The sequence below is a fragment of the Natrix helvetica genome (genome assembly GCF_964273705.1).
Source record: "Natrix helvetica genome assembly, chromosome: 7".
Classification (NCBI taxonomy): domain Eukaryota; kingdom Metazoa; phylum Chordata; class Lepidosauria; order Squamata; family Natricidae; genus Natrix; species Natrix helvetica.
In genome coordinates this window covers 22939577-22961731 of record NC_138558.1, presented here as the reverse complement: position 1 = coordinate 22961731, position 22155 = coordinate 22939577, and the positions used below count along the sequence as shown (strand labels likewise).

At 38.5% G+C, this 22155-nt stretch overlaps 1 protein-coding gene across 1 annotated transcript; it reads left to right on the top strand.

The window, feature by feature from the left end:
• Positions 1-1782: 1782 nt before the first annotated feature.
• On the top strand, positions 1783-21746 carry PPA2 (inorganic pyrophosphatase 2). The gene is made up of 13 exons (XM_081959842.1): positions 1783-1844; positions 2993-3339; positions 4871-4935; positions 5934-5978; positions 7232-7285; positions 8444-8563; positions 10835-10921; positions 11575-11701; positions 14022-14149; positions 15720-15805; positions 16651-16720; positions 18625-18664; positions 21556-21746. The coding sequence occupies exons 1-13, from the start codon at positions 1798-1800 to the stop codon at positions 21582-21584; spliced, it is 1245 nt and encodes a 414-aa protein (XP_081815968.1). The 5' UTR covers positions 1783-1797; the 3' UTR covers positions 21585-21746.
• Positions 21747-22155: the final 409 nt, after the last annotated feature.

Here is a 22155-nt window from a genome sequence, read left to right as displayed (position 1 = left end):
TTCTATGAAAAAGGATTTGTATGTTTACCCATATACAAGTACTGAATGTACTGTATATATATAGACAGGTGGTGATCTGATTATCAAAATAAACAACAAAGGAAAGAAACACATCAGATGCTCAGAGGCAGAGAGAAACATGGGGCCAAATTACCTCAAAAAACTTAATGGAACAGTTTATTTGTAGAGCTTGAAAAATAATAATAATTACCCCTTGGGAAAGGAGTACTAAAAAAGCAAAGCCACTAAAATTATGATGCAAACTAATTTCTGAATCACTGTAAATCTGCACTTGCCAAGAATGCAGTGTGTTTGTGCGTGAAAGAGAATGTATGTATACTTAGCTCTTTCTATACAATTTTTGAAACAGCAAATGTTGCTTCGAATTCCCCCATTGACCTACAGAAACCCAAAGGGGACATTTCTTTTCAATCAGTTTTGACTGCTCATGAGTTTCTTTGGAACAATACAGTGCAGTTGGCCACTGCTTGCTCCCAGAATTTTTTAAAAATTGCCTAACCCTGAAATATCCTAATGTTCCATAGTCCCAAGTAAAAGGTGATGTAGTTTTTCATAATCAGTCAAGATTTGATAGGTACTATCACCTATCGAGGTAATAAACATATCATTTTACGTCCTTTTACCAGAATGTGTCCAAAGTCCTAATTTTTAGGTTTAAATCCTGATCTGAATACATTTCCCAGGTCCACAACTACAATATTCTTCAATGTTTAGCAGGTATTGCAATAATATGTAGTATTACAAAGTTGGATTATTGTTGTGAGATGCAAACATTCATCTGATTTATCCATTTTCAAGAGAAGAGTAATCAAACTTACATCATTTAGGTATATATCTGGATTTTAGATTTTAGGCTTTTATCAGAGTCTGCACAGCTCTTTTCGCTGTTCATGAAGATACAGAATTGTTCTGGATAGAATGGATAAAATCCTGGTCCAGATTAATGACTCAGGCTGGCTGGTTTTTCTTCTGTGGCCTTACTATATTTTTTTCCTGTTTTTGTCATTAATAGAATTAAATGCTAGTAAAACTAAGTTACATGTGTAAAAATAACTGGAATTTTCCACCTTTAAAAAAAACATTAAAAAATATAATTCAAGGTGGAAAACATCCTTGATACTCCTGCTTCCTATCTCTCCTGCAAAAAAAAATAATAAAAATCTTGTGAAGTGGTTGGATTGAGAATGACTGGCCCAGTCAACCAGTCGGCTTTCATACCTAGCATTCCCAGTCTTCTAATTTCTAAGCCAGTACCCTAACCACTACATCAAACTGTCTTTTCTCTCTCCTTGAATGAGAGTAGTTATACTTTTATTTGGCAATACTACTTTTCTGATAGGAAAGTTAGGCAATTGTTGCCTAAACTAGTTCAATTTGTAGCAATTACCACCTAATGAAATTCAAGGGAGCTTTCCTTGCAGCCCTGACAAAAGCCATCAAAGGAAATGGCAAATAACCGGAATTAAGCATATTCTGGAAAAAATAAATTAAAATAATGTAGATGCTGGTGCCTAGAGACAAATGTCCTGTCCATTCAAAAGAACAGAATCTCTGCAGCTGCCTATCTATGCAACAAATTTGTTACAAGGCCCTCCCCACTTCCTTTTTGAGGACAAATAGTATTTCCAGAGCCCAACAGTACTTCAAGCAGTTACAAGCTTACATTTTGGCACCAAACCTCAATGTTATGTCAGCTGATAAACTCTTGATGGTGCCCAGATATCATTTAGTCAAGACTGCTTGCACTACCAGGCCCAAAGGATCAGTATTCAGGAAATGTTCCATTTTAATACAGAAAGTTCAGCTCTGGGTACAGTTATCAGGTATTGAGAATGGATATTTAGCTGTGGCAAAGATGCTCTTCACTCAATTCCAAAACGGAAGAAATTTCCATTTGAACTTCTTGCAACTGGCAGAAATTACCAGGATTTGTGCAGTACTTTACTTGCCTATTTTCATGAGCAGTTCAACAAAAGGATGTGTCTTGGCTTGGCCCTTGGTGTTAGCTGATCAGGTTCTGATTTAAGTTCTGACATAGTTTTCATTGGCCAGGGCTTGTTGTGAGTGCATCAACCTACTGTGTGGTGAGAATGTGGTGGTCAGAAATTACTTTCGCAGAACTGGGCACTATCCATAATTACAGGGTGTATTGCACTTTCTTCTTTATCCTGCCACTGTCTTATTGCTGTATACTCTGACAAACTTGATGAGGATGGTATTGCTTTCATTTATTTGATTCCTATGGTTTTTTTTAAAAGACAGCATAAAAGACTATGGTGTTTTCTCAACAAGCCAGGAACTTTCCGTCCTGCCTTTTATCAAGAAGAATTGACCTTTTTCTATTGGCTTCATCTTCGGTGACCTAGAGTGCAATGTTAAGTCAACAGCGTGTGGTTTATTAGCCAAAGTTTATGGCATAGTACGCTATCTGAATGTAAACAAATCACCCACATATCACTCCTGATTAAATGGTGTCAGGGGGGTTTCTTTTTTTCCTTTAAAATCTTACATTATATGTGGGAAATGCCTTTCAAGCAAAAGTGTTTTCCTAGCAGATCTATCAATCTACCTACCTACCTACGTGCATAAGCGCACCAGCGTGCCTAACGTCCCTGTCCTACTGTCCCCATCTATTTGTACCCATTTTCTGTGTTCTTATTCATATTATCTTGTATTACATGAATGACAAACTAACTTAACTATTTTCCGCATGCTTCGTCTGCAAACTCTCGTCTGCGGCGTCAGGACGCCACAATGAAGAGAGAACCGAGTTTCCAGAGAGATCCGAGGCTGGCTTCTTTTGGGCTCCGCGCAAACCTTTAGGTCGGCGTGGCGAAAGAGACCGCAGCTACCTGCACCCGACGAAAAGGCGCAGGTGTTTCCAACCTTTCCCCGCCAACTATAGCTTTGCCTGCCTTCCCCCTTCCTTTCCCGCCGCTTTGCAACGCCTCCAACTCTGCTCTCCTTGCAGGTCTGCCCAGGATTTTCTGGTTCGGTGGGGAAGTAAGCCAGGCGGCGGCAAGTCCAGAGGGCTTTGCTGGGCATGCTCGAACTCCACCCGCCACGCCGAAGGAGGGACTAGCTCCGCAGAAGCGGAGAGCAGAAGCATGCGTGCGGGTGCCGCTTTGGGTTGGCTCCTACGGCTGTCTTGGGCAGCTCAGCAGGGCAGCGTTTCCAGCAGGGGAAAGGCAGCCACGCGGCTTCTGCAAGCCCGGCCGCTGAGTTGCTGCGGATTTCCACGCGGATCCATGGCTCGGCCTCAGTACGACATGGAGCAAAGGGGGCGGCTGCATTCGGCCGAGTTTCGCCTCTATTTTAGTAAGTAGCTCCCGGCGACGGAGGCCCTGGGATTCCTTTGGAACGCGCCCGGAGGGAGTTTCCCCTGGCTGGTGACGCTTTTTGATGACGTTGCACGGACCAGCTCCGTTCTGTCCAATGGAACGGTCTTGAAGGCGGGTCTTTCTCTTCATTGGCAGAGGCATAATGTAAGCCGGTGCCTTGGAGAAGAAGTTTAGGTGACTTTGGTCGTCTCTTTTTGGAGCTTTCTCCGCTTTAGTGATATGAATAATAAAGTTCTTTTTTCAATCAAACTCTTATTTTTTTAGTATTCTTTATACATATCAGTGCATGAATGGTATGGTATCTAGGTATCATACATTTCAGTACACATAAACATAATCTTATTACTCCTAAATATTACATTTCTTTTATTTCATATTATTTATACATGCCTTTTATTATCACCCTTCATTTCTAATCCTTCTTTCTGTCCTTTTGTACATCTTAACGTATTAATATATAGTTAATATTATTCCCCTCTATTTTCTATCTCTATTTTAACTCCCCCCCCCTTCATATCACTATAATAGTCAAAAAAACCAATCACCTATTTTGTTATTCAAATTTCCTTAATTAAATCAAAATTTCATCCTTCATTCTTCCATTATTAAAGTTCTTCTATGTGAGTCTTTGTTCTTCTGGTTGTATGTGGGTGTAAAAGATATCTCCGGGTTGGCCCTTGTCTGCTTGGAGTTATATGTTCAAATTTCACTACTCCTAGTCCGTATAAAATGTCACATGTCAGATCCCATGCGGCAGCTATATAACAATTTAGAGAGGGTTTTTTTTTTTTTGGCCCAGTGACGGCTAATAATATTTATGCATGCATAAATGTAGAACTAGCTAAGGTTGAAAGGTGTCTGCACCAAGTGGTTGCACTTCCACAGATTCCCTTAGCTGAATATGGAAGTGAATTCAGTTGCACAGTCTTGAACTTGATTGCATTTTCCTCTCCGTTGTGTCCTGAAATGAAAGACAGGGCTGTGATATCCTTGGGAATAGTGTTGAGATATAGAGCAGATGGAAAGGCAAGACCGGTGGAAATGAGTATTATCTCTGATAATAAGGGTGGTGCAGCACTTTAGAATCTGCCTTGATCCACGAATTATGTTATCACTATCCACTCCTTGCTTTCAATTTTGTAAAGATGACAGAAGATCGGTTTGGATGTGTTTATGATTTCATCTGAATATCTAGCACCAGCCCTGTCCCTAAGCCTGGAGTCTAGTTTGCTATTCTAGACAAAACAAGAAATCATGGTAAATTAAAGATCTCCTGATTTGTTTCTGCCAAGAAGGAGTATGGGTAGACTCAAGGTTGTTTTGTGTGATTCAATAAAGCAGTGGTGTCTGAACATGGCCAATGTGTATATTTGAACATGGCTAATGTATATATTTTAGCTAAACAAATAGTTTCTGTAGTTAAGTACCATGAGTTCTTCCAAGATGAAAGCAGCTGAAATCCTTCAGTGTTTTTTTCTGTTTGCATATAATTTTATTTTCTCTTGCAGAGAACTCAAAGGGAAAATACATTTCCCCATTCCATGACATCCCTCTGTTTGCTGATCCAAATGAGGTAATTAAATATGAAAGATATCCTTTTTGTTGAAGTACTGACTCTTTGGCACCCCAAAAAAGGCGTGGATTAATCTCTGGACTTCTAGTTTTTAGTTTCTACAATCATATAGTTATAATTAAAGTCTGATATCAGCTACTTCTTAGGCTATTATATAGCAAAAATTGGGTTCCAAACTATATTCCCATGTTAGAAAATGTTAGAAATCAAATGTATAATAGCCATGTCAGACTATTTTAGCATTACAGCAAATTTGTTTTCTTTCCTTTTGCTTATATCAGCCAATGAAATATTTGTTTTGAAAAGCTACATTTTGCTATGCTGTAGTCAAAATAGTGCAGGAAAGGCAATTTATTTAAAAAAATCAGTAGTCCTTTATTAACACCTGTGCTTCTCCAATCTTTTCAGAACTACCGATTAAGACAATGTGCCTTGCCAGAATTTATCATGTGGCAGAAAAACATCTGTCAATCACAATTTCTCAAGATTCAGTCCAAATTTAGTTCCCCATTTTGCCTGCACATGTCTGATATTGAGGCAAAGAGGGAACAAGTTCTGACGCTGCTTTGCTTTTGCCTGTGCAAACCCAATCAGCTTTCAATAAATTTTGCAGCCCTATCTAAGTTGCTAGTGATCACAGTTTGAGAAATCTTGGTTTCATCATTAGGTGATTCTGAAAAGATACTGTTTACTACAGATTTGATGTAAGCAAACTTTCCTTCGTTTTAGCTAAGTGTGTTGTAGAAATGCAGCCACTGGGAATTATAGACCATAGTTCATAGCCTGATGTCATGTGTAAATCTAGTCATTGTTGAATATAATACCTACTAATATATACTACACAAATTATGATTTGTGTGACTTGTAAAAAGGATAGCAGACTTAATTTTTTTAAGGTTTGAATTTGATAATTTTTGACAGACTATTTTGCTTAGTATCATATTTTAAATCTGCATATTTATGAATGAGCACTGCTTCTGTATTGATTTCTTGCACAGGAAGAGGAGGTTCCTTCAAAACGATCAAAGAACAATGGAAATGAGGTGCGATTGTAGACCATTTTTTAGATTATTTATAATGTGATTTGTGAGTAAGAAATTTAAAAGATGATGATTATTTTCTATCAAAGCTGAGCTACATTCTACAACTTATTCCATTTCATGCAATAAAATATGTAAATCGGAGTCTTCTATCTTTAATTTAATGGAGTTATGATTATTATAGAAAGTTATATGGATTATGGAGTTAGACTTTTATTATTTTATTTTCCAATTATTAAGTTTTGTGCATTACCTTGGATCAATGGAAGTAAGTGGTAAACAAGACATTATAATCATTTCTTAAATTCTGTAACCTCTTCAGCAGTACCTATTGTTTGGAAGAATAATGGTGACTTCTCTAGTTTTATACAAGAGATCTCGTAGGCATTTGTGTGTTGTAGAAATGAAGAGAAACCTTTTCTGCTCATTCTTTGGTTCTTTTTGTGTGGGGGGGTGGAATAGAATTGTAAGAATATTCATCCTGTCATCAATCCATTGGAACCCAGTTCCAATTTTGTTGCCAGGGTAATCTGGTGATATTGTGCTTAATGCACATCAAGTACTTGTGCATTTATCATGCCCAATATGATCTGATGGCCCACTTTTGTTCTCAGTATTTGTTTTCATAAAAAGATTAATAGCTGAATTGTTCAGAGGCATTGTTGTCTCTTGCTGAACCCTGGACATTATATAATGCAATTGAATATTTAATATATAAATTACATGGAAGGAAGAAGCACTTAGGGACAGCTACGTTTTCTTTTTGGTTGTTGTATTCCTCTACCTCAGGGGTGTCAAACTCAAGGCCCATGGGCTGGATCCAGCCCACGGGGTGCTCAGATTTGGCCCGAGGGGCCACTCTGGAAACAGTGGAGGATCTGCCCATAGTGCCTCTGCCAGCGAAAATGGAGTTTGGGAGGGCCCTGTGCTGCCCTTCCAAGAGCCGTTTTTGCTGGCAGAGTGCTGCAGGAGGCCGTCGCAGCCGAAAACGGAACCTGAGATGGGTGCCCCCAACATGAGTTATGTTAGCTGGTCACATCCACCCGCCCCCGAGGTCAAATCTTGATGCAGCCTTCAATGAAATGGAATTTGACACCCCGCTCTACTTTGCAAACTTAAAATGTGACTCAGAAAGAGAGAGAATCATTTGTCCTCTCTAGATCTAAAGAAGAAAACAGCTTTGGCTGGGTAGTACATTTTATATGTTAACCTGTTTTGGTATTTTTTTTTTAAATTTTACTTTTCTTTATTACTAGGTTGTTTTTAATATGATTGTAGAAGTGCCTCGATGGACAAATGCTAAAATGGAGGTAATTTGAAAATTTTACTCTAGAAGATTGTAAAGCAGCTTCCAAATCAAGGAAGTAAAAGTTGCGACAAAGCATTGTATGAGCATCCATTCATAGTGTCTTCCAAATATCAGAGGTTTGTCTTTTTTTAAACAGGTGCCCTCTAAATGTCTTAATAGAGGTTCTTATAAACTATGGTGTTTGGACTTGGAAAGCACCCGTACAAGTTGAATGAATATCCTTCACATTTGTATCCAGTGCTTGATTGGCATGTTTGACTACTGTATATTTGAAAGAGAAATCTTCATGCGATTGTTTCTTCCTAGGCATAGGAAGGCATCACAGTTGGGGAATCTCTTTGAAGTGTTTGACGCTGCTCTTCTTTATATTGAACACACAAATAGCAGATAGCTTTCGAATTCCCCACTTGTCTGTTATGAGTAGTGACTACACATGGGCGGTTCTGTGGCACTTGAGAAGCTGTATGGTATTGTTCTTCCTGTGCACAAAATAAAAAAAAGTGTTATTCTGGAACATGGAACAGCCAATCCCACACAAAATATTTTGGCAGGTTATTTTGAGTAAGTCATGTTTCAGTGGAACAAAACTGAAAATATTTCCAATGTCCCGCCACAGTGAACAATGGAAATTTAAAATTTGCTTTCTAATGAAATGGCTGCAAATATAATGGAGTGATAACCTATGCTGAGTGCTACTTACCTCCAACTTATGGAAAATTACTTTTTAAAAAAACCCTTAATATTAATGATACAGTTTCACCTCAATTTCCCGTTTATACTTCCCATCCAGTTTCACATGACTGAATATTCCTCTGAACTCAGAAATTAACAATCTGTTGTTATTTCATGTTTATCGTGCTGAGTAAGTCTTCTTCTAAACCTCACCCTAAAGTTGTCTTTAGCATTCTACTTTAATATTCTAAAATTCTAGAAACTAGAAGAAGAAGAAATTCCCATCTGCAGATCCATGTTTTTTTTTCTTCAAACATTGTCTAAGTGTTCTGTTTTAATCTTCTACTTTTAGAAATTAACTAAACTATAAATTGAAATATAAAGTCTGAACTGTGTTGAGTTTTTTTTCAGTCTGGGAGTAAATAGCTCAGCCATTTGTTCACTGTCTCTCCCAATTTTTCTCCATCCTGTTTTATACTACCTTCAGATTGCCACCAAGGAGCCACTGAATCCTATTAAGCAAGATGTAAAGAAAGGCACGCTGCGATATGTAGCAAACATTTTTCCCTATAAAGGCTACCTTTGGAACTATGGGGCCCTCCCACAGGTAAGGTTTTGGGATTTGTTCATCTAGGGCAGTGTTTCTCAAACTTGGCGACTTTAAGTCCTGTGGACTTCAACTCCCAGAATCCCCCAGCCAGCTGTGCTGGCTGGGGGATTCTGGGAGTTGAAGTCCACAGGACTTAAAGTCGCCAAGTTTGAGAAACACTGATCTAGGGAATATATAAATTGGGAATGTGGGCATGTTCTGCAACACTGCATTCAAAATGTAATTGAGTTCAAAGTGGAACATATACCTCTGTATGCTGCTGTCTCATTATCAGAATGGGAAAAGAAAACCTTGGGTATAAACTGGATTTAGTCCAAAGTATTTTTTGCAAGATGCATATGTAGTATAGGCCAAAGTTTTTGGCAGATTAAAAAAAAAACAATGTAAAAAAGAAAATGATATCTTCTTCAGCCTTCTTGGGCTTCACTCCTAATTTTATTATTAGAATGATATAATAATTTGAGATTGAATTGGTATTTACACCTCAAAGTTGATAGATCCCCTGTGTTGGCCCAGTTTCAGATGTATGCAGGTCTGTAGTTCTTAAGAGTTCCAAAATAGTGCAGAATTCTGGGAATGGTAGTCCTGATGTATCCAAAGGATGCCAAGATTTGAGAAGACTATTCCAACTTCCAACTAATCTGGAACATAGAATCTTCGACCCTCTGGATGTCGCTGAAATACAACTTATAATAGCATAGAGGTCTGGCATAGAGGACATCAAGTCCAATAATCTTCTGATCAGTGCAGGAAACCAGATTAAAACTTTCCTAATAGATGGATGTTTTGTCTCTCCTTGATAGATCCAAGAGAGGGGAGCTCAGCATTTCACTTCATAACCTTTTTACTGTTAGAAAATTTTGCTAATATTTAACTGGAATCCTCCTTCCTATAACTTAAATTGTTACCCGTTTTTTCTACACTTTGGCCTCAGTTCTCTGGGTGACAACCCTTCAGATATTCATTCAAGTATTTGAAGAGCATTAGTACTCTCCTTGTCTCATCTTTTCTCAAATATAGACATACCCACTTCTTTTCAGAAGACTTAGTGACAGCTTCCCTGATCATTCTTATTACTATTTTCTGAATTTGTTTCAGTTTCCCTGATTTTTTTTTTAAATGTTATGCTCAGTACTAATACATTACTTGAGGTAGTGTTGGACCAATTTGAAATAAAGTGGAACTAGTCAGGTACTTACTGACACGGTGGCTCAGTGGCTAAGACGCTGAGCTTGTCAGTCAGAAAGGTCGGCAATTCAGCGGTTCGAATCCCTTGCACCGCGTAACGGAGTGAGCTCCCGTTAATTGTCCCAGGTTCTGCCAACCTAGCAGTTCAAAAGCATGTAAAATGCAAGTAGAAAAATAGGGACCACTTTCGTGGGAAGGTAGCAGCGTTGCGTCTGCCTTTGGCATTTAGTCATGCCGGCCACATGACCATGGAAAAGTCTCAAAGCTCTTCGGCTTTGAAACAGAGATGAGCACCGCCCCCTAGAGTCAGGAATGACTAGCACATATGTGCCAGGAGAACCTTTACGTTTAGTCCTTTCTGAAAAGTGGAATCTATATTGTATTGTAGTTTTTGCAGCTGTGTCAGATTGCTGCATTGTGTTTATCATGAAGTTACACGAAATTTATTTGAAAGCTTAATTCTTGACAAATCTAAAAACTAACTTGGGAAACCAATTGGTAGCCATTTTGAAAATGTTAACAGATTTTACAACCTGTTCTTACTTTTCCAAATATCGATGTCAGAATGATGGTCTATATCAGCTCCTAAAGATCAGGAAAACATTTGTCTTTCCCCAGTAATCTGGTTTTTAATACTGCTTTAGATTTGTTAAAGCTAATATAGATAGAGATTTGCAGTCACAGTTGGCATTCCCTGTCTCTATTTCTGAGAATTCTGAAATTCTCTTCCTTAAACCAACTTTAAACAAATGTCTGTTAGAACACCTTTATGACAGGCAAAATAACAAATGAATAGTTCTGAGTTGCTTGTTATATTTTTATCACTCCTTAAAACAATAATTTGGCCATTATTCAGTTATGCCAGGAATGGTAATTTAGAAACATTTGGAAGGCCACAGGGTTTTCACTATTGCATAATAAACGTATTATAGTAGTGTATCATTGTCAAAGAATGTAGCACACATTAAAAAAAAAACTTGACCCTCCCTTCTCAGAATGCCAATAATGTGTACAAATGAACAAAACAATAATAACCAACTATAAATGGTACCGTTTATTTCCCTTTTTCCTCCCCTACAGACATGGGAAGATCCAAGCCATACAGATGATAATACAGGATGCTGTGGTGACAATGATCCCATTGATGTTTGTGAAATTGGTGCCCAGGTCTGTTTGAATTACCGCAGAAGCAGACTTTAGTTGTTTCAACCATTTGTTTCCTAATATAGCGATGAAGCTTGTCTAGGAAAGTTGCTGGTTATTATCTGGTTCCACAACTGGACAAAAGTCTCCAGAAAGTTAGTTCTTAGTTTCTCAACGAAACCTAACAGGAGAAGTCTTTGAAACAAAATGGCTAGATTAGAATATTACAGCTAGAATAAAGCCTCAAACTGATTGATTGCTCACTACAGTGCAAGAAGTAAACAACTATGTATTTCTTAGGCTTGAAATGCCTGGCTATTTAGTGGGTCATTTTGTAGCTTGAAGCAGTTGAGATACCTTTATATAATGACCTTCTCTAGCCTAAGAGTGGCAGCTTCAGCCTTTATTCCTATGATTCCGCTGAAATATAAAACTTTGGTACAGCATTATTGTAGAAAAATGCCGCCTGTCCTGAAAATGCACAGGATAGCCTTGATACTAGAATGCTCTCTCCTTCAAGGTGTTAACCAATTATGTTTTCCTCCAGAATTTTCTTCCTGTCCCTCTTTGTTCCCCATCCTACCTCAACCTATTTTCAGTTCTGTTCCAGCTGATTTTTCCACCTTAAATAGCGTCTTGGAAACAAACCAATTGTGCAGCCTCTTCTATGTTTTAAGGTTCGGACACTTGGTGAAGTTGTTAAGGTGAAGGCCCTTGGAATTATCGGTCTTATTGATGAAGGAGAAACTGACTGGAAAGTCATAGCTATCAGTGTGGATGACCCCCAAGCTCAGAAAATCCATGGTATTTAATAATAATGAATAATAATAATCCATTTTGTCTGGTTGAAAAACCCAATCGCTCTGGTTTCTCCTTTTAGGCGCTTTGGGATATGGCTTCCTGCAGGGTGCTAAAGATTGCTAATTAAATGACCTCATCTTGCCACCATCACCTTTAACTGCATGATTCCTTTGGGGGAATTTTTCTGTTTCTCTCTCTGACCTTTAAACCACTCGGGGCTTCCAGGTTCTCTCTTCTCTGATTGTTTCCTAGGCAGCATCTCCTCCCTCTTACTGCAAAGTCATTCCTCTATACCAGGGATATCAAACTCGATTTCATTGAGGGCCACATCATTGTGTTTGACTGCGGGGGGGGGGGGCAGGAGTTAGGGTGTGTCTGTCCAACTTGACATCCCTCGTGTCAGGGGTGCCTGCGAGAGAAAATAGGCTCCTGAGCTCCGATTTTGGCTATGATGGCCTCCTTTGCCAGCGAAAACAGCTTGGGAGGGCTACATGCAGCTCTCTCAAGTTCTGTTTTCACTGGCGGCAAGGGGCCATTGCTATTTCCAGAGCGGCCCTGTGGGCCAGATCTAAGCACCCCGCAGGCCAGATTCGGCCCCAGGGCCTTGGGTTTGACAGCCCTGCTATATTCCATTACAGTGGGGCCAATGGACATCCCTTCCACATGGTGTCTACCATACTTGCAGCTCCATTTGATATTTTGCTTTTAAAAAAATACATTTCAGTTTGAAAAAGCAACTTTTAGTGACCATCTTCTTCTGTAGGGAAGAGGCAATCCTTTGGAAGGGTTGACGGCTGCCCGTGGCCTTTAGGTTTAAGTAAATGATTGTATGCCAAAAAAGTAGGATAAGGAAGTGGGTATGATGACAATCTCTAATTTTAACTTGAAATAATGATTACCTGTGACTTTAATGATTTACTCCCCATCATATATGCACTTGGTTTGAAGGCAATTTTTGCAGAGGTTCTTGGGAGTTTGAAAGCAAACAAAGTGTTCAGTCTATGTATACCGAGCTGGGTCTTCTGAGTGATTTCTTGAATTACATAGATTAGTATTAGCAGATTAGTATTCATTCCTTTGGTTGGGGAGATGTTCTTCTGTTCTAAATCAGTATCATTAATTGGATTGACATACTAAAGCCATGATGGCGAACGTATGGCATGTGTGCCACAGGTGGCATGCAGAGCCATATTTGCCGGCACGGCAGCTCTGGCATGCTGGCCAGCTGATTTTTGGTCTTCCAGGGGAGGCTGTTTTTGCCCTCTCCAGGCTTCAGAAAAGCCTCCGGAGAATAGAGAGGGCAAAAAACAGGCCCAACCGGGAACAAACTTCTGGTTGGCCCATTGGGCCTGTTTTTCACCCTCCCCAGGCTCCAGAGGCTTTCTTAAAGCCTGGGGAGGGCGAAAAGCAGCCCAATGGGCAAATCAGAATTTCGTTCCCGGTTGGGATCATATTGATGATGTCAGAATTTCGTTCCCAAACTTCCGGTTGGGCTGTTTTTCGCCCTCCCCAGGCTTCAAGAAAGCCTCCGGAGCCCGGGGAGGGTGAAAATCACCCCTGTGCGGGGATCACTCACGCATGCATGATGAGGGTCGCTCGCACATGCAAAGGTGGGTGGATACATGCACACACACACACACACACACACAGTTTTGGCACATCTTTAGAAAAAGGTTAGCCATCACTGTACTAAAGTATACTTAAGTTCAGTGTGTTTTATGAACTATTGTGATTTTATTGCTTAATACGCTTTGTTTAAGTAACAGACCATGGTTAGCTCAGACCATTCCACAGACTATGGCTGAACAAAAGGTTGCTGCATTCTGTGTTTCAGAATAGATGTGTTTTTAGATGTTTTAGCTGCTCTGGAGCTTCTTAAATCCCTCGCCATGGAGACAAAAAGAAGTGGCCTTGTCTCCAATCACAACTTTAGAACACTGAGCTTTTAAAGGAAAAAATTTGCATTACAAGGTGCTTAATCGGTAGCCAGGTTATCAAATTTTCCAGTCTGCTTCATCCAATCTATCTTCAATTTGTATAAGAGTCTGTGTGATTGTTTTTATAATCCAGTGTAAGCTAAATGCATTCAACAATTACTGAATTATATTCAGAATTTTTGTATGGTATTTCTGTATGTAACGCTCTGTGTAAGCAGAGGATTAAATCTGTAACCCATGCACTTGGGTTTTCATGAGCTCACCCATTGAAATATTTATGACAGATTTATTGCCGTATTAGAATCTTGTACATGTATATTTAGAATGGTGGATTTGGAAGAAGCTGTTATTTAACCCTTTTTTAATGCATTTTTAACCTATTGTAGATATTGATGATGTCAGGAAGTTTTTCCCGGGTTACCTTGAAGCTACTGTTGACTGGTTCAGAAGATATAAAGTCCCAGATGGGAAGCCAGAAAATAAGTTTGCTTTTAATAGCACATTTAAAGACAAGGTGAAAAATTGCTTACTTTAAGATGATAAACTTTCTTTAGGAAACATTTATTCTCTGGATTAATGCTCTGTAAAATCGTATAGAATTCCAATCATGTAAAGAAGCCATTACTGCAAAACATTTCATAAGGAAAATATTTTCCTTCACTTCAAAATGTCATGAAGGTACAAACAACACTGTTCTTTTGTCAAAATGTCTCATGTTTTTTTCATCTAGATTCTTTTGAAGCTCTGATAGCCCTATCAAATATGAACTAAGTCTTCTCTAAAGGATCTTCAACTTTATTACAACAGGGATGGGCAATTTGTAATCTGAATGCAGTCCTTGTAGCATATGAGGTCTCACTGTGGGATATTCAGTGACAAAATGATCCAATTTTAGCAATGCTATTTTTTTTTACTAACACTTCCCTCCCCTAATATTGGAATGCAAGACCTTCAGGAGTTAAAATCTTCCATTTTCTTAAAAGACTCTGGATTTTTTTTTAAAGACCAAAATCAATCCATATGAAAACATCTTCAGATATTGGCTTGTTGGGAGATAGAGTTTTAGCTTCTGCATTAAAAAGAATATTTTGGAAATAATGAGGAATAACGTAACCAGTTGCAGTAATTTTCTAAGACTGCCCAAGGAAAATCTGGTGATGTCCAATTTACAGTGCAACTTCAATGCAAGTGAGTTTGGGGCTAACTCTGGCCTTCAGGTAGTTCCTGGAGACCAGAGTTCTTCCTACCCACAAACTCACTTGGTAAGATATCTTCTGCGACTTTCCTTAAAGTTTGTCCTTTATGATTACCAGTGTTCTTGACTGTGGTGGCGCAGTGATTATTGCAGAATGCTATATTGCTAACTCTGCCTACAGCCAGGAGTTCAATCCTGACCAGATCAAGGTTGACTCAGCCTTCCATCCTTCCAAGGCTGGTAAAATGAGAATCAGATTGTTGGGGACAATATGCTTACATTTATAAACCACACAGAGAGGGTTTTTAAAGCACTATAGTGCAGTGTATAAATCAAAATGCTATTGGTATTTCCAACTATCCCTTATCCTGAATCCTTTGGGGAGGGGAAAAAAAAAGCCTTCTGGCTCCAGTCATAATCTGGCTCTTCTGTGACCTTATTTAGATGTTTTCCAAGATTTCCAAGATATCAGCCAAAGAGCTGATATTTTTAACTTCAGCATATGCTAAGCAGCTTTGCTTTAAACACAGCCAAAACAAGAACATAATTCGCGAGTTTTTGTCACAGCAGGTTTTTTCCCCCCCAAAAGCAGTTTTTCAAGTCTGAAAAAAGCTAAGCAGAGTTACTTTTTCCCAGATAAAGTGTAGTCCCCACTGATTTACTTAAACCACCATAATATGTTCTATTGTTATGGAATGCCCACTATATTTATTGAAATTTTCTTCCCCCATTTCTATCTCATGATGGTGAGAAAGGCCAGTTACTGATATCTGAAAGCTTTGAAGTTTGAAGGTCAAGTAGGTATTTAAAAAAAACTAAAACGGAAATGCTTAAACAAAATTTCAACCTTTACTTCTGTCTCTTTTCCTCTTAATGTTGTTGTAAACAGGCATTTGCTTTAGACATAATCAAGTCCACCCACGAGTGCTGGAAAGCTTTGGTTCACAAAAAGGCTGATGGAGGAGCCATAAAATGGTACGCATCTATTGTGGTTTGGTCAAAATCCAATTTGAATTACAGGCAGTCCTCACTTAATTAAGGTAACGTCATTACTAAGTGATGCGCCGGTCATAAAGCATAATGTTACAAGACCATTCCTGTGTACAATGGCAGTTGTGGCATTTATGGTTGCCTTCATTAAGCAAATCCTATGCACTCAAGCCCCAACATTATATGATCCCCATTTGTGATCTGCTGATTTCCTCATTGACTTTGCTTCTCTGCAGTGAAGGTTTCAAACAGCAATTACATGTCAATAGGGCATTATGACCGTCTGTCATGTGCCCAGATCGCAATCATGTGATCACAGGTTTTTAATAAGAGACCATGCAAAGCACAAAGTGCAGTGCAACAGGGCCGTGCGTCCACCACATGAATGCACGCAGTATGCATGCACATGCGCGCAGTGCAATCATGCGTACTTACTGCCCACGATGCTCTGTGACGCCTCTGCAACCTCCAGCTGCTTGGCAGAGCATCGCGTAGGCACCGTATGCTCTGTGGGCATGCGCAGAAGCCCCAAACAGCTCAAATACAGGTGAGCGCGGGTGGGCGCTCCGTAGCACCGTACCGGAACGGTACCTGGTGCTCCCAGCAGGCACCGGTACACCTGTACTGGGGCGTACTGGTCGTATCCCACCACTGGTGCAGAGAGACCCAGTTTAATCTATAAACTTTCCATGTTAGATTGGACAAAATATCTCAAATCCTGGACAGCATTTACTGTTCTGCACTCTTATTTTGTTCTTTTCTTATTTGTGCTCTAAATAACAGTTGTTTTCTCTACTCTTCAAGTCTTAATAATTGTATTCTCTTTCCAGCACCAACCTTCTGGTGGGCACTAGCCCATATTGTTGCAACGAAGAAGACATCCAATCAATTGTGCAATCTGTAAGGGAGTTTATACATTTTTTTCCTCCTTTCCAGTCCCCTTTTCAATATTGGCCATTGAATGGAAGCACAGGCAATTGAGAGTTAATGCTGTTATAATCTAAAACGCTAGCTTGGAAATTAAATAGCAGATGGAGGTTTCTCATGATCTTGGAGGCTGAGGTCAGTATGGAAAAGAAGGAAGCAGAGAGGAATATGTAATAAGCCTTAACAATCTTTTTTGGGAGGTGCAATATAAAACACATTTTCCCATTTTTTTAAATCAACCAACATTCAAGAATATTAGATTCATTGTTATCTTTAAAAGTAAAACAAGAACTAAAATTACACATACCTGCTTATATCCTAAAACATTCCCACACATACACAACCAAAACTGCAAATGGTGATCTGTTTACAGTATAAGTTAACTTTGCATCAGTAAAGTTAAAGTATTTTTCAAAAACATTCCCAGCTGTTTTGAAAAGCTCCCTTTTAACTATTAATGAACTGCCAAATGAGCTGCCAAAAAAGCCAACACAGTTCTAGGCTGCACAAACAGAGGGATAGAATCAAGACCACATGAAGTGTTAATACCACTTTATAAAGACTTGGTAAGGCCACACTTCAAATACTGCATTCAGTTTTGGTCACCACGATGTAGAAAAGATGTGGAAACTCTAGAAAGAGTGGAGAGAAGAGCAACAAAGATGATTAGGGGACTGGAGACTAAAATATATGAAGAACAGTTGCAGGAACTGGGTATGTCTAGCTTAAGAGAAAGAAGGACTAGGGGAGACATGACAGCAGTGTTCCAATATCTCAGGGGTTGCCACAAAGAAGAGGGAGTCAAACTATTCTCCAAGGCACCTGAGGGTAGAACAAGAAGCAATGGGTGGAAACTAATCAAGGAGAGAAGCAACTTAGAACTGAGGAGAAATTTCCTGACAATTAGAACAATTAATTAGTGGAACAACTTGCCTCTAGAAGTTGTGAATGCTCCAACACTGAAAGTTTTAAAGTAGATATTGGATAACCATTTGTCTGAAGTGGTGTAGGGTTTCCTGCTAGGCAGGGGGTTGGACTAGAAGACCTCGAAGGTCCCTTCCAACTCTGTTATTCTATTCTATGCTACTCTATGCTATTCTAATCTATTCTATTCTATCCTATCCTATAAAACACCCATTTGATGCACACAGACATTTCAGTTGTGCAAGTGGAGAAAATGTGACCTGAACTTCTTTATAAAAGAAAAAAAAAGTTTTTTTGATGAGCTGGTTTCCATTTGGTTTTTTTCACAAGAGCGATTCTTTAAAAATGGTTTCTGAAATGGCCTAAATTTGTTCTGTTTTCAGGGCCAATTTTCTAAATTTTTGAAGAACTTTTATTGTTCATCTTTAGGAGCCCACCCAATACTAGTATGAAACTGCAAACCACACATTCAGGATCCAAAATACATACAGCTGGTGTTTGTTTGTTTTACTGCACAGATAGGCTTTTGTACTAATTATGTTAAGGTGTAATTTCAAAAGTGAGATGAAGCTTCAAAGGAAGCAGATTTTAATATCATTCAAAGAAGACTATTTAAAGAAACAAGCTACAACAACACAAGAATTTAAATCCCCGAAGGGCAAGGGTTCCCTGTCACCAGGTCATTTGTATAAGGCCATTTTTCAGGTCCATCCTGAAATTATTTGCAAAGTCTTTAACAGAAGCACTTAGTTCCTCTGGGATTAAGCCCAACTACATATAAGTAAATTGATTATGATATTTTCCTGTACATTTATCTCCCTAACTTTTTTCTCTTTGCTATATGGAGTTTTAATCTTCAAATTTTAGATTATAAGCTATATCATTTTTTTGTATTTTTTTTTTGTATTTACAGCACATTGCATTTTACAAAATAATTTATGTGTTTTCTGTAGGCTCCACCACTTGTGGAAGAGCCTTCTGTTTCCAAAGAAGGTGAGAACTATTTTCAGATTATTTAAATGTGTCCTAACAAGTACTTAAACAATTCATATTGAGTTTTAGATGATTCACAGTATAGATTTGTTGCTATATAGAGTACTGTAATGTAGATGCTGAAGTCTGAGCGTAGCTGGCCTGGCTCAACTTTGATCTAACCATATCTCTCCTGACGGGTTTTTAATTGGGTATTTTAATTATATTTAATTATTTAGGGGTTTTTTAATCACTGTATTCTAATTGTTTTTTATTCATCAGCCGACCTCCTCCTTGTGTATGTCTCGGTATATGTCTCTGTTATATGTTTGTTTTGTCCACATATTTATTTCATATGTTTCATTGTACGCCGCCCCGAGTCCTTCGGGAGAGGGTGCGGCTAAGAAATAAATATTTATTTATTTATTTATTTATTTATTTATTTATCTCTGCATGTCTGTCCTGGGCCCTATGAGCTCTCTGACCTCTAGGGCAGTGGCCCCCAACCTTTTGGGCACCAGAGATCGGTTCCGTGGAGAGAGCTTTTTTCCACGGACCAAAAAGGGCGTGTTTTTGCATGCTACCTGTATCCTGTGGGTGGGTCTTTGCTTCTTTGTGTTTCTACATTCTGCGGCCCAATGCCAGTCCATGGACAAGGGTTTGTGGACTGCTGCTGTAGTGTATCATTGTCTCTCAGCAAAAGCTAGCCTAGAGAGCTATTGAGATAAAAACAGAAGGGAGAACTTAAGATGCCTTGAGCAACTGGAAGACAGGAACAATAACAATAACAATTATTATTGTTATTGTTATTATATACTTTATTCATTAAACATGAAACTCAGCCAACTGAACATTCAAAAATGCATTACAAATACCAGTGACTGGTGCTACTGGTTGATAAGGTTTGCTGCTGCTAGGTATCAACCAAGTACCTTATTATATCTAATTATACCTAATAATACCTAATTATTATTTCCATTGTTATTGTTATTGTTATTATTGCTATGATTGCTATTGTTATTGTTATTAGTGTTGTTGTTGTTGTTGTTGTTGTTGTTGTTATTATTATTATTATTATTATTATTATTATTATTATTATTATTATTATTATTATTATTTTGTGTATGTGTGTGTGTATGTTCCAGCATAACTCTGGAACACCTCGAGCAATTTCAACCAAACCTGGTACACAGATTACTTATTCTCTGGAAACAAATACTATGTGGGGGGGGGAAGACACCCCTAACACCCCTCAGTGTGTGTGTTCTGTTTTAAGATACAGCCTGTTGTGCCTTAAAATGGCTTCTACTGTACTGCCTTAAAATAGCTTCTACTGTACAGCACTGTAGAGTTGCCATGGTAACAACTTCACAGTACTCCACAAGGGGGCTCCCTCTAGTAAGGGGGGAAATCCAACATTAGAAATTGTGGTGACATTCATGGAAGGAGGGTTGGGATAAATAAATACCTGGGCAGCGCCAGGTTATCAGCTAGTATTCTATAATTATTAAGAAGTAAACCACTGTGATTTCAGTGAGATTCTTAGTAGAACACAATCTCTTAAGTGTACCTAGCATGTATATGTGTAAATCCAAAGGTATTTCTTAAGATTCTTTCTTTACAATTACCCATGGAATAGTTTAGCATTAGGGATGAATAGAAGAGTTCACATTCTCACCCACCCATGAGGTGTTTTTTTTTGTATGTGAGGATATTATTTATTCCAATTCATTGCAATATTTTCAGCAATTATTCGTATACAGTAACCAAAGCATGAGAAATATAAAGTTAGCATTTAACGGGATCCATATATCTTTTTTTTTTAAATTGAATAGAGCTTTGTTGGAGTGAGTTAAATGTTCAGAGACTGTTTTGCTGATGGAATGTAGCCTTTTCAAGAATTAATGAACGTTTACTAACTGAAGTTTCAAAAGTGATTTTCCTGCAGGCTTTTAAAACAATTAATTTCCTTGTGATGTTGTTCTTGTTGCGTTATCAAGCGCATGCATATATAATTCTATGCACATGGTAGAAACTTCAGTGATTTTGATGGGATTATTTTTTCAGTTGGGTAATTTTGTCAAACATGCTAAATGTCTGGAGTGCAGCACCCAAAAGCTGCAGAGCCATTAAATGCCTTATCTATATCCAGATGCCACCCAGATGTGTTCACTACCAATACACACCTGGAAAGTGATGACTTCGGGGAAAAATGGGATGAGCAGCATCTCAGTGGATATATTATCAAAATGGAAAGTGATACCAAATCTCATTTTTGGAAACGTCACCTTGTATTCAGTTTTGTTTTCGATACTGCTACAGTTGGAAATACTTATCATTTTGAGGCATAGGTTTAAGGGCAAGTTATCAGCAACTAGACATATGTTGTATATTGTCATGAGCTAGAATAGAGAAGAACAGTTTAGAAGATAGCGTCTAATGCTATCGCAAAAGACATAGAAGATATAGGTATATGTAACTTGGGAGTTAAATACCATTGCAGAAGAATAATTTTCAAATTTGTTTTTGTTTCCTGTTACTTGACTAAAGAAAGAAAGTATAAAAATAAGGGAAGAGGGGAAGGAAGAAGAAGGGAGAAGGAAGAGGGAAGGAAAAAGAAGAAAAGGAAGGAAGGAAGATGATCATGAGAGTGAGGTCTGAGGGAAGTCCTGCCTTAGCACTTGGCCACCATAGGTGCCCCTGACACGAGTGACGTCAAGCTGGCCATGGCCACCCCCAGCCAGCCCCTCCCCCAACCCTCCAATGTCAAACATAACCCTGTTGCGGCCCTCAATGAAATCGAGTTTGACACCCCTGCTATAGAATAACAGTGATTTGGATTTTGAATTCTTACAATCCAAACTTCTTATAATTGTTAAATGTTGATAATTAATTATCATTTTTTATCTTAGTTGATAGATGGCATTTTCTTGGACAGTGAACTCTACTGTTGTCTGAAATCATGCTACAAGATTGTACAATATACCACTTGGCACATGTGTGTGCACACTTCGCTGAAGATATGGAAATGAAGCCACCAATGACTGGAATCTATTGCACTGTAGATTTTCTGTCCTGTAAATAAAATGGATTTTTACAATTTTCCTCTGAATTGTACTCTATTATTAATGGATACAACTCCATAAGTAATGTGGACACAGTTTGTGGATCACTGTTTTAGGTCTGGAATATGAATAGCAGGATACTAATATAAATAAAGCTTTCTTAACCATGGTTTATGAATAAAACACAATAGACTGGTTGCTGCAAAGTGTTAATGAAACACTTCAGAATTCTTATGATTTGTACGAGAGTTAAGCAGCATTTTAAATCTTAATCGCTAGAATAAGGGCTTCTTGTGAACTATTATTAGTATACATAGGTTGTATTATAACTACAGTAGAAATGTGAACACAGAAAACTAAATGTTTTATAATTCTGTGTGAAGTTTTATTTACATCGCCTAAAGTTCAAAAATACACCCTTATATAGATTACAGGTTCAACTGAGGC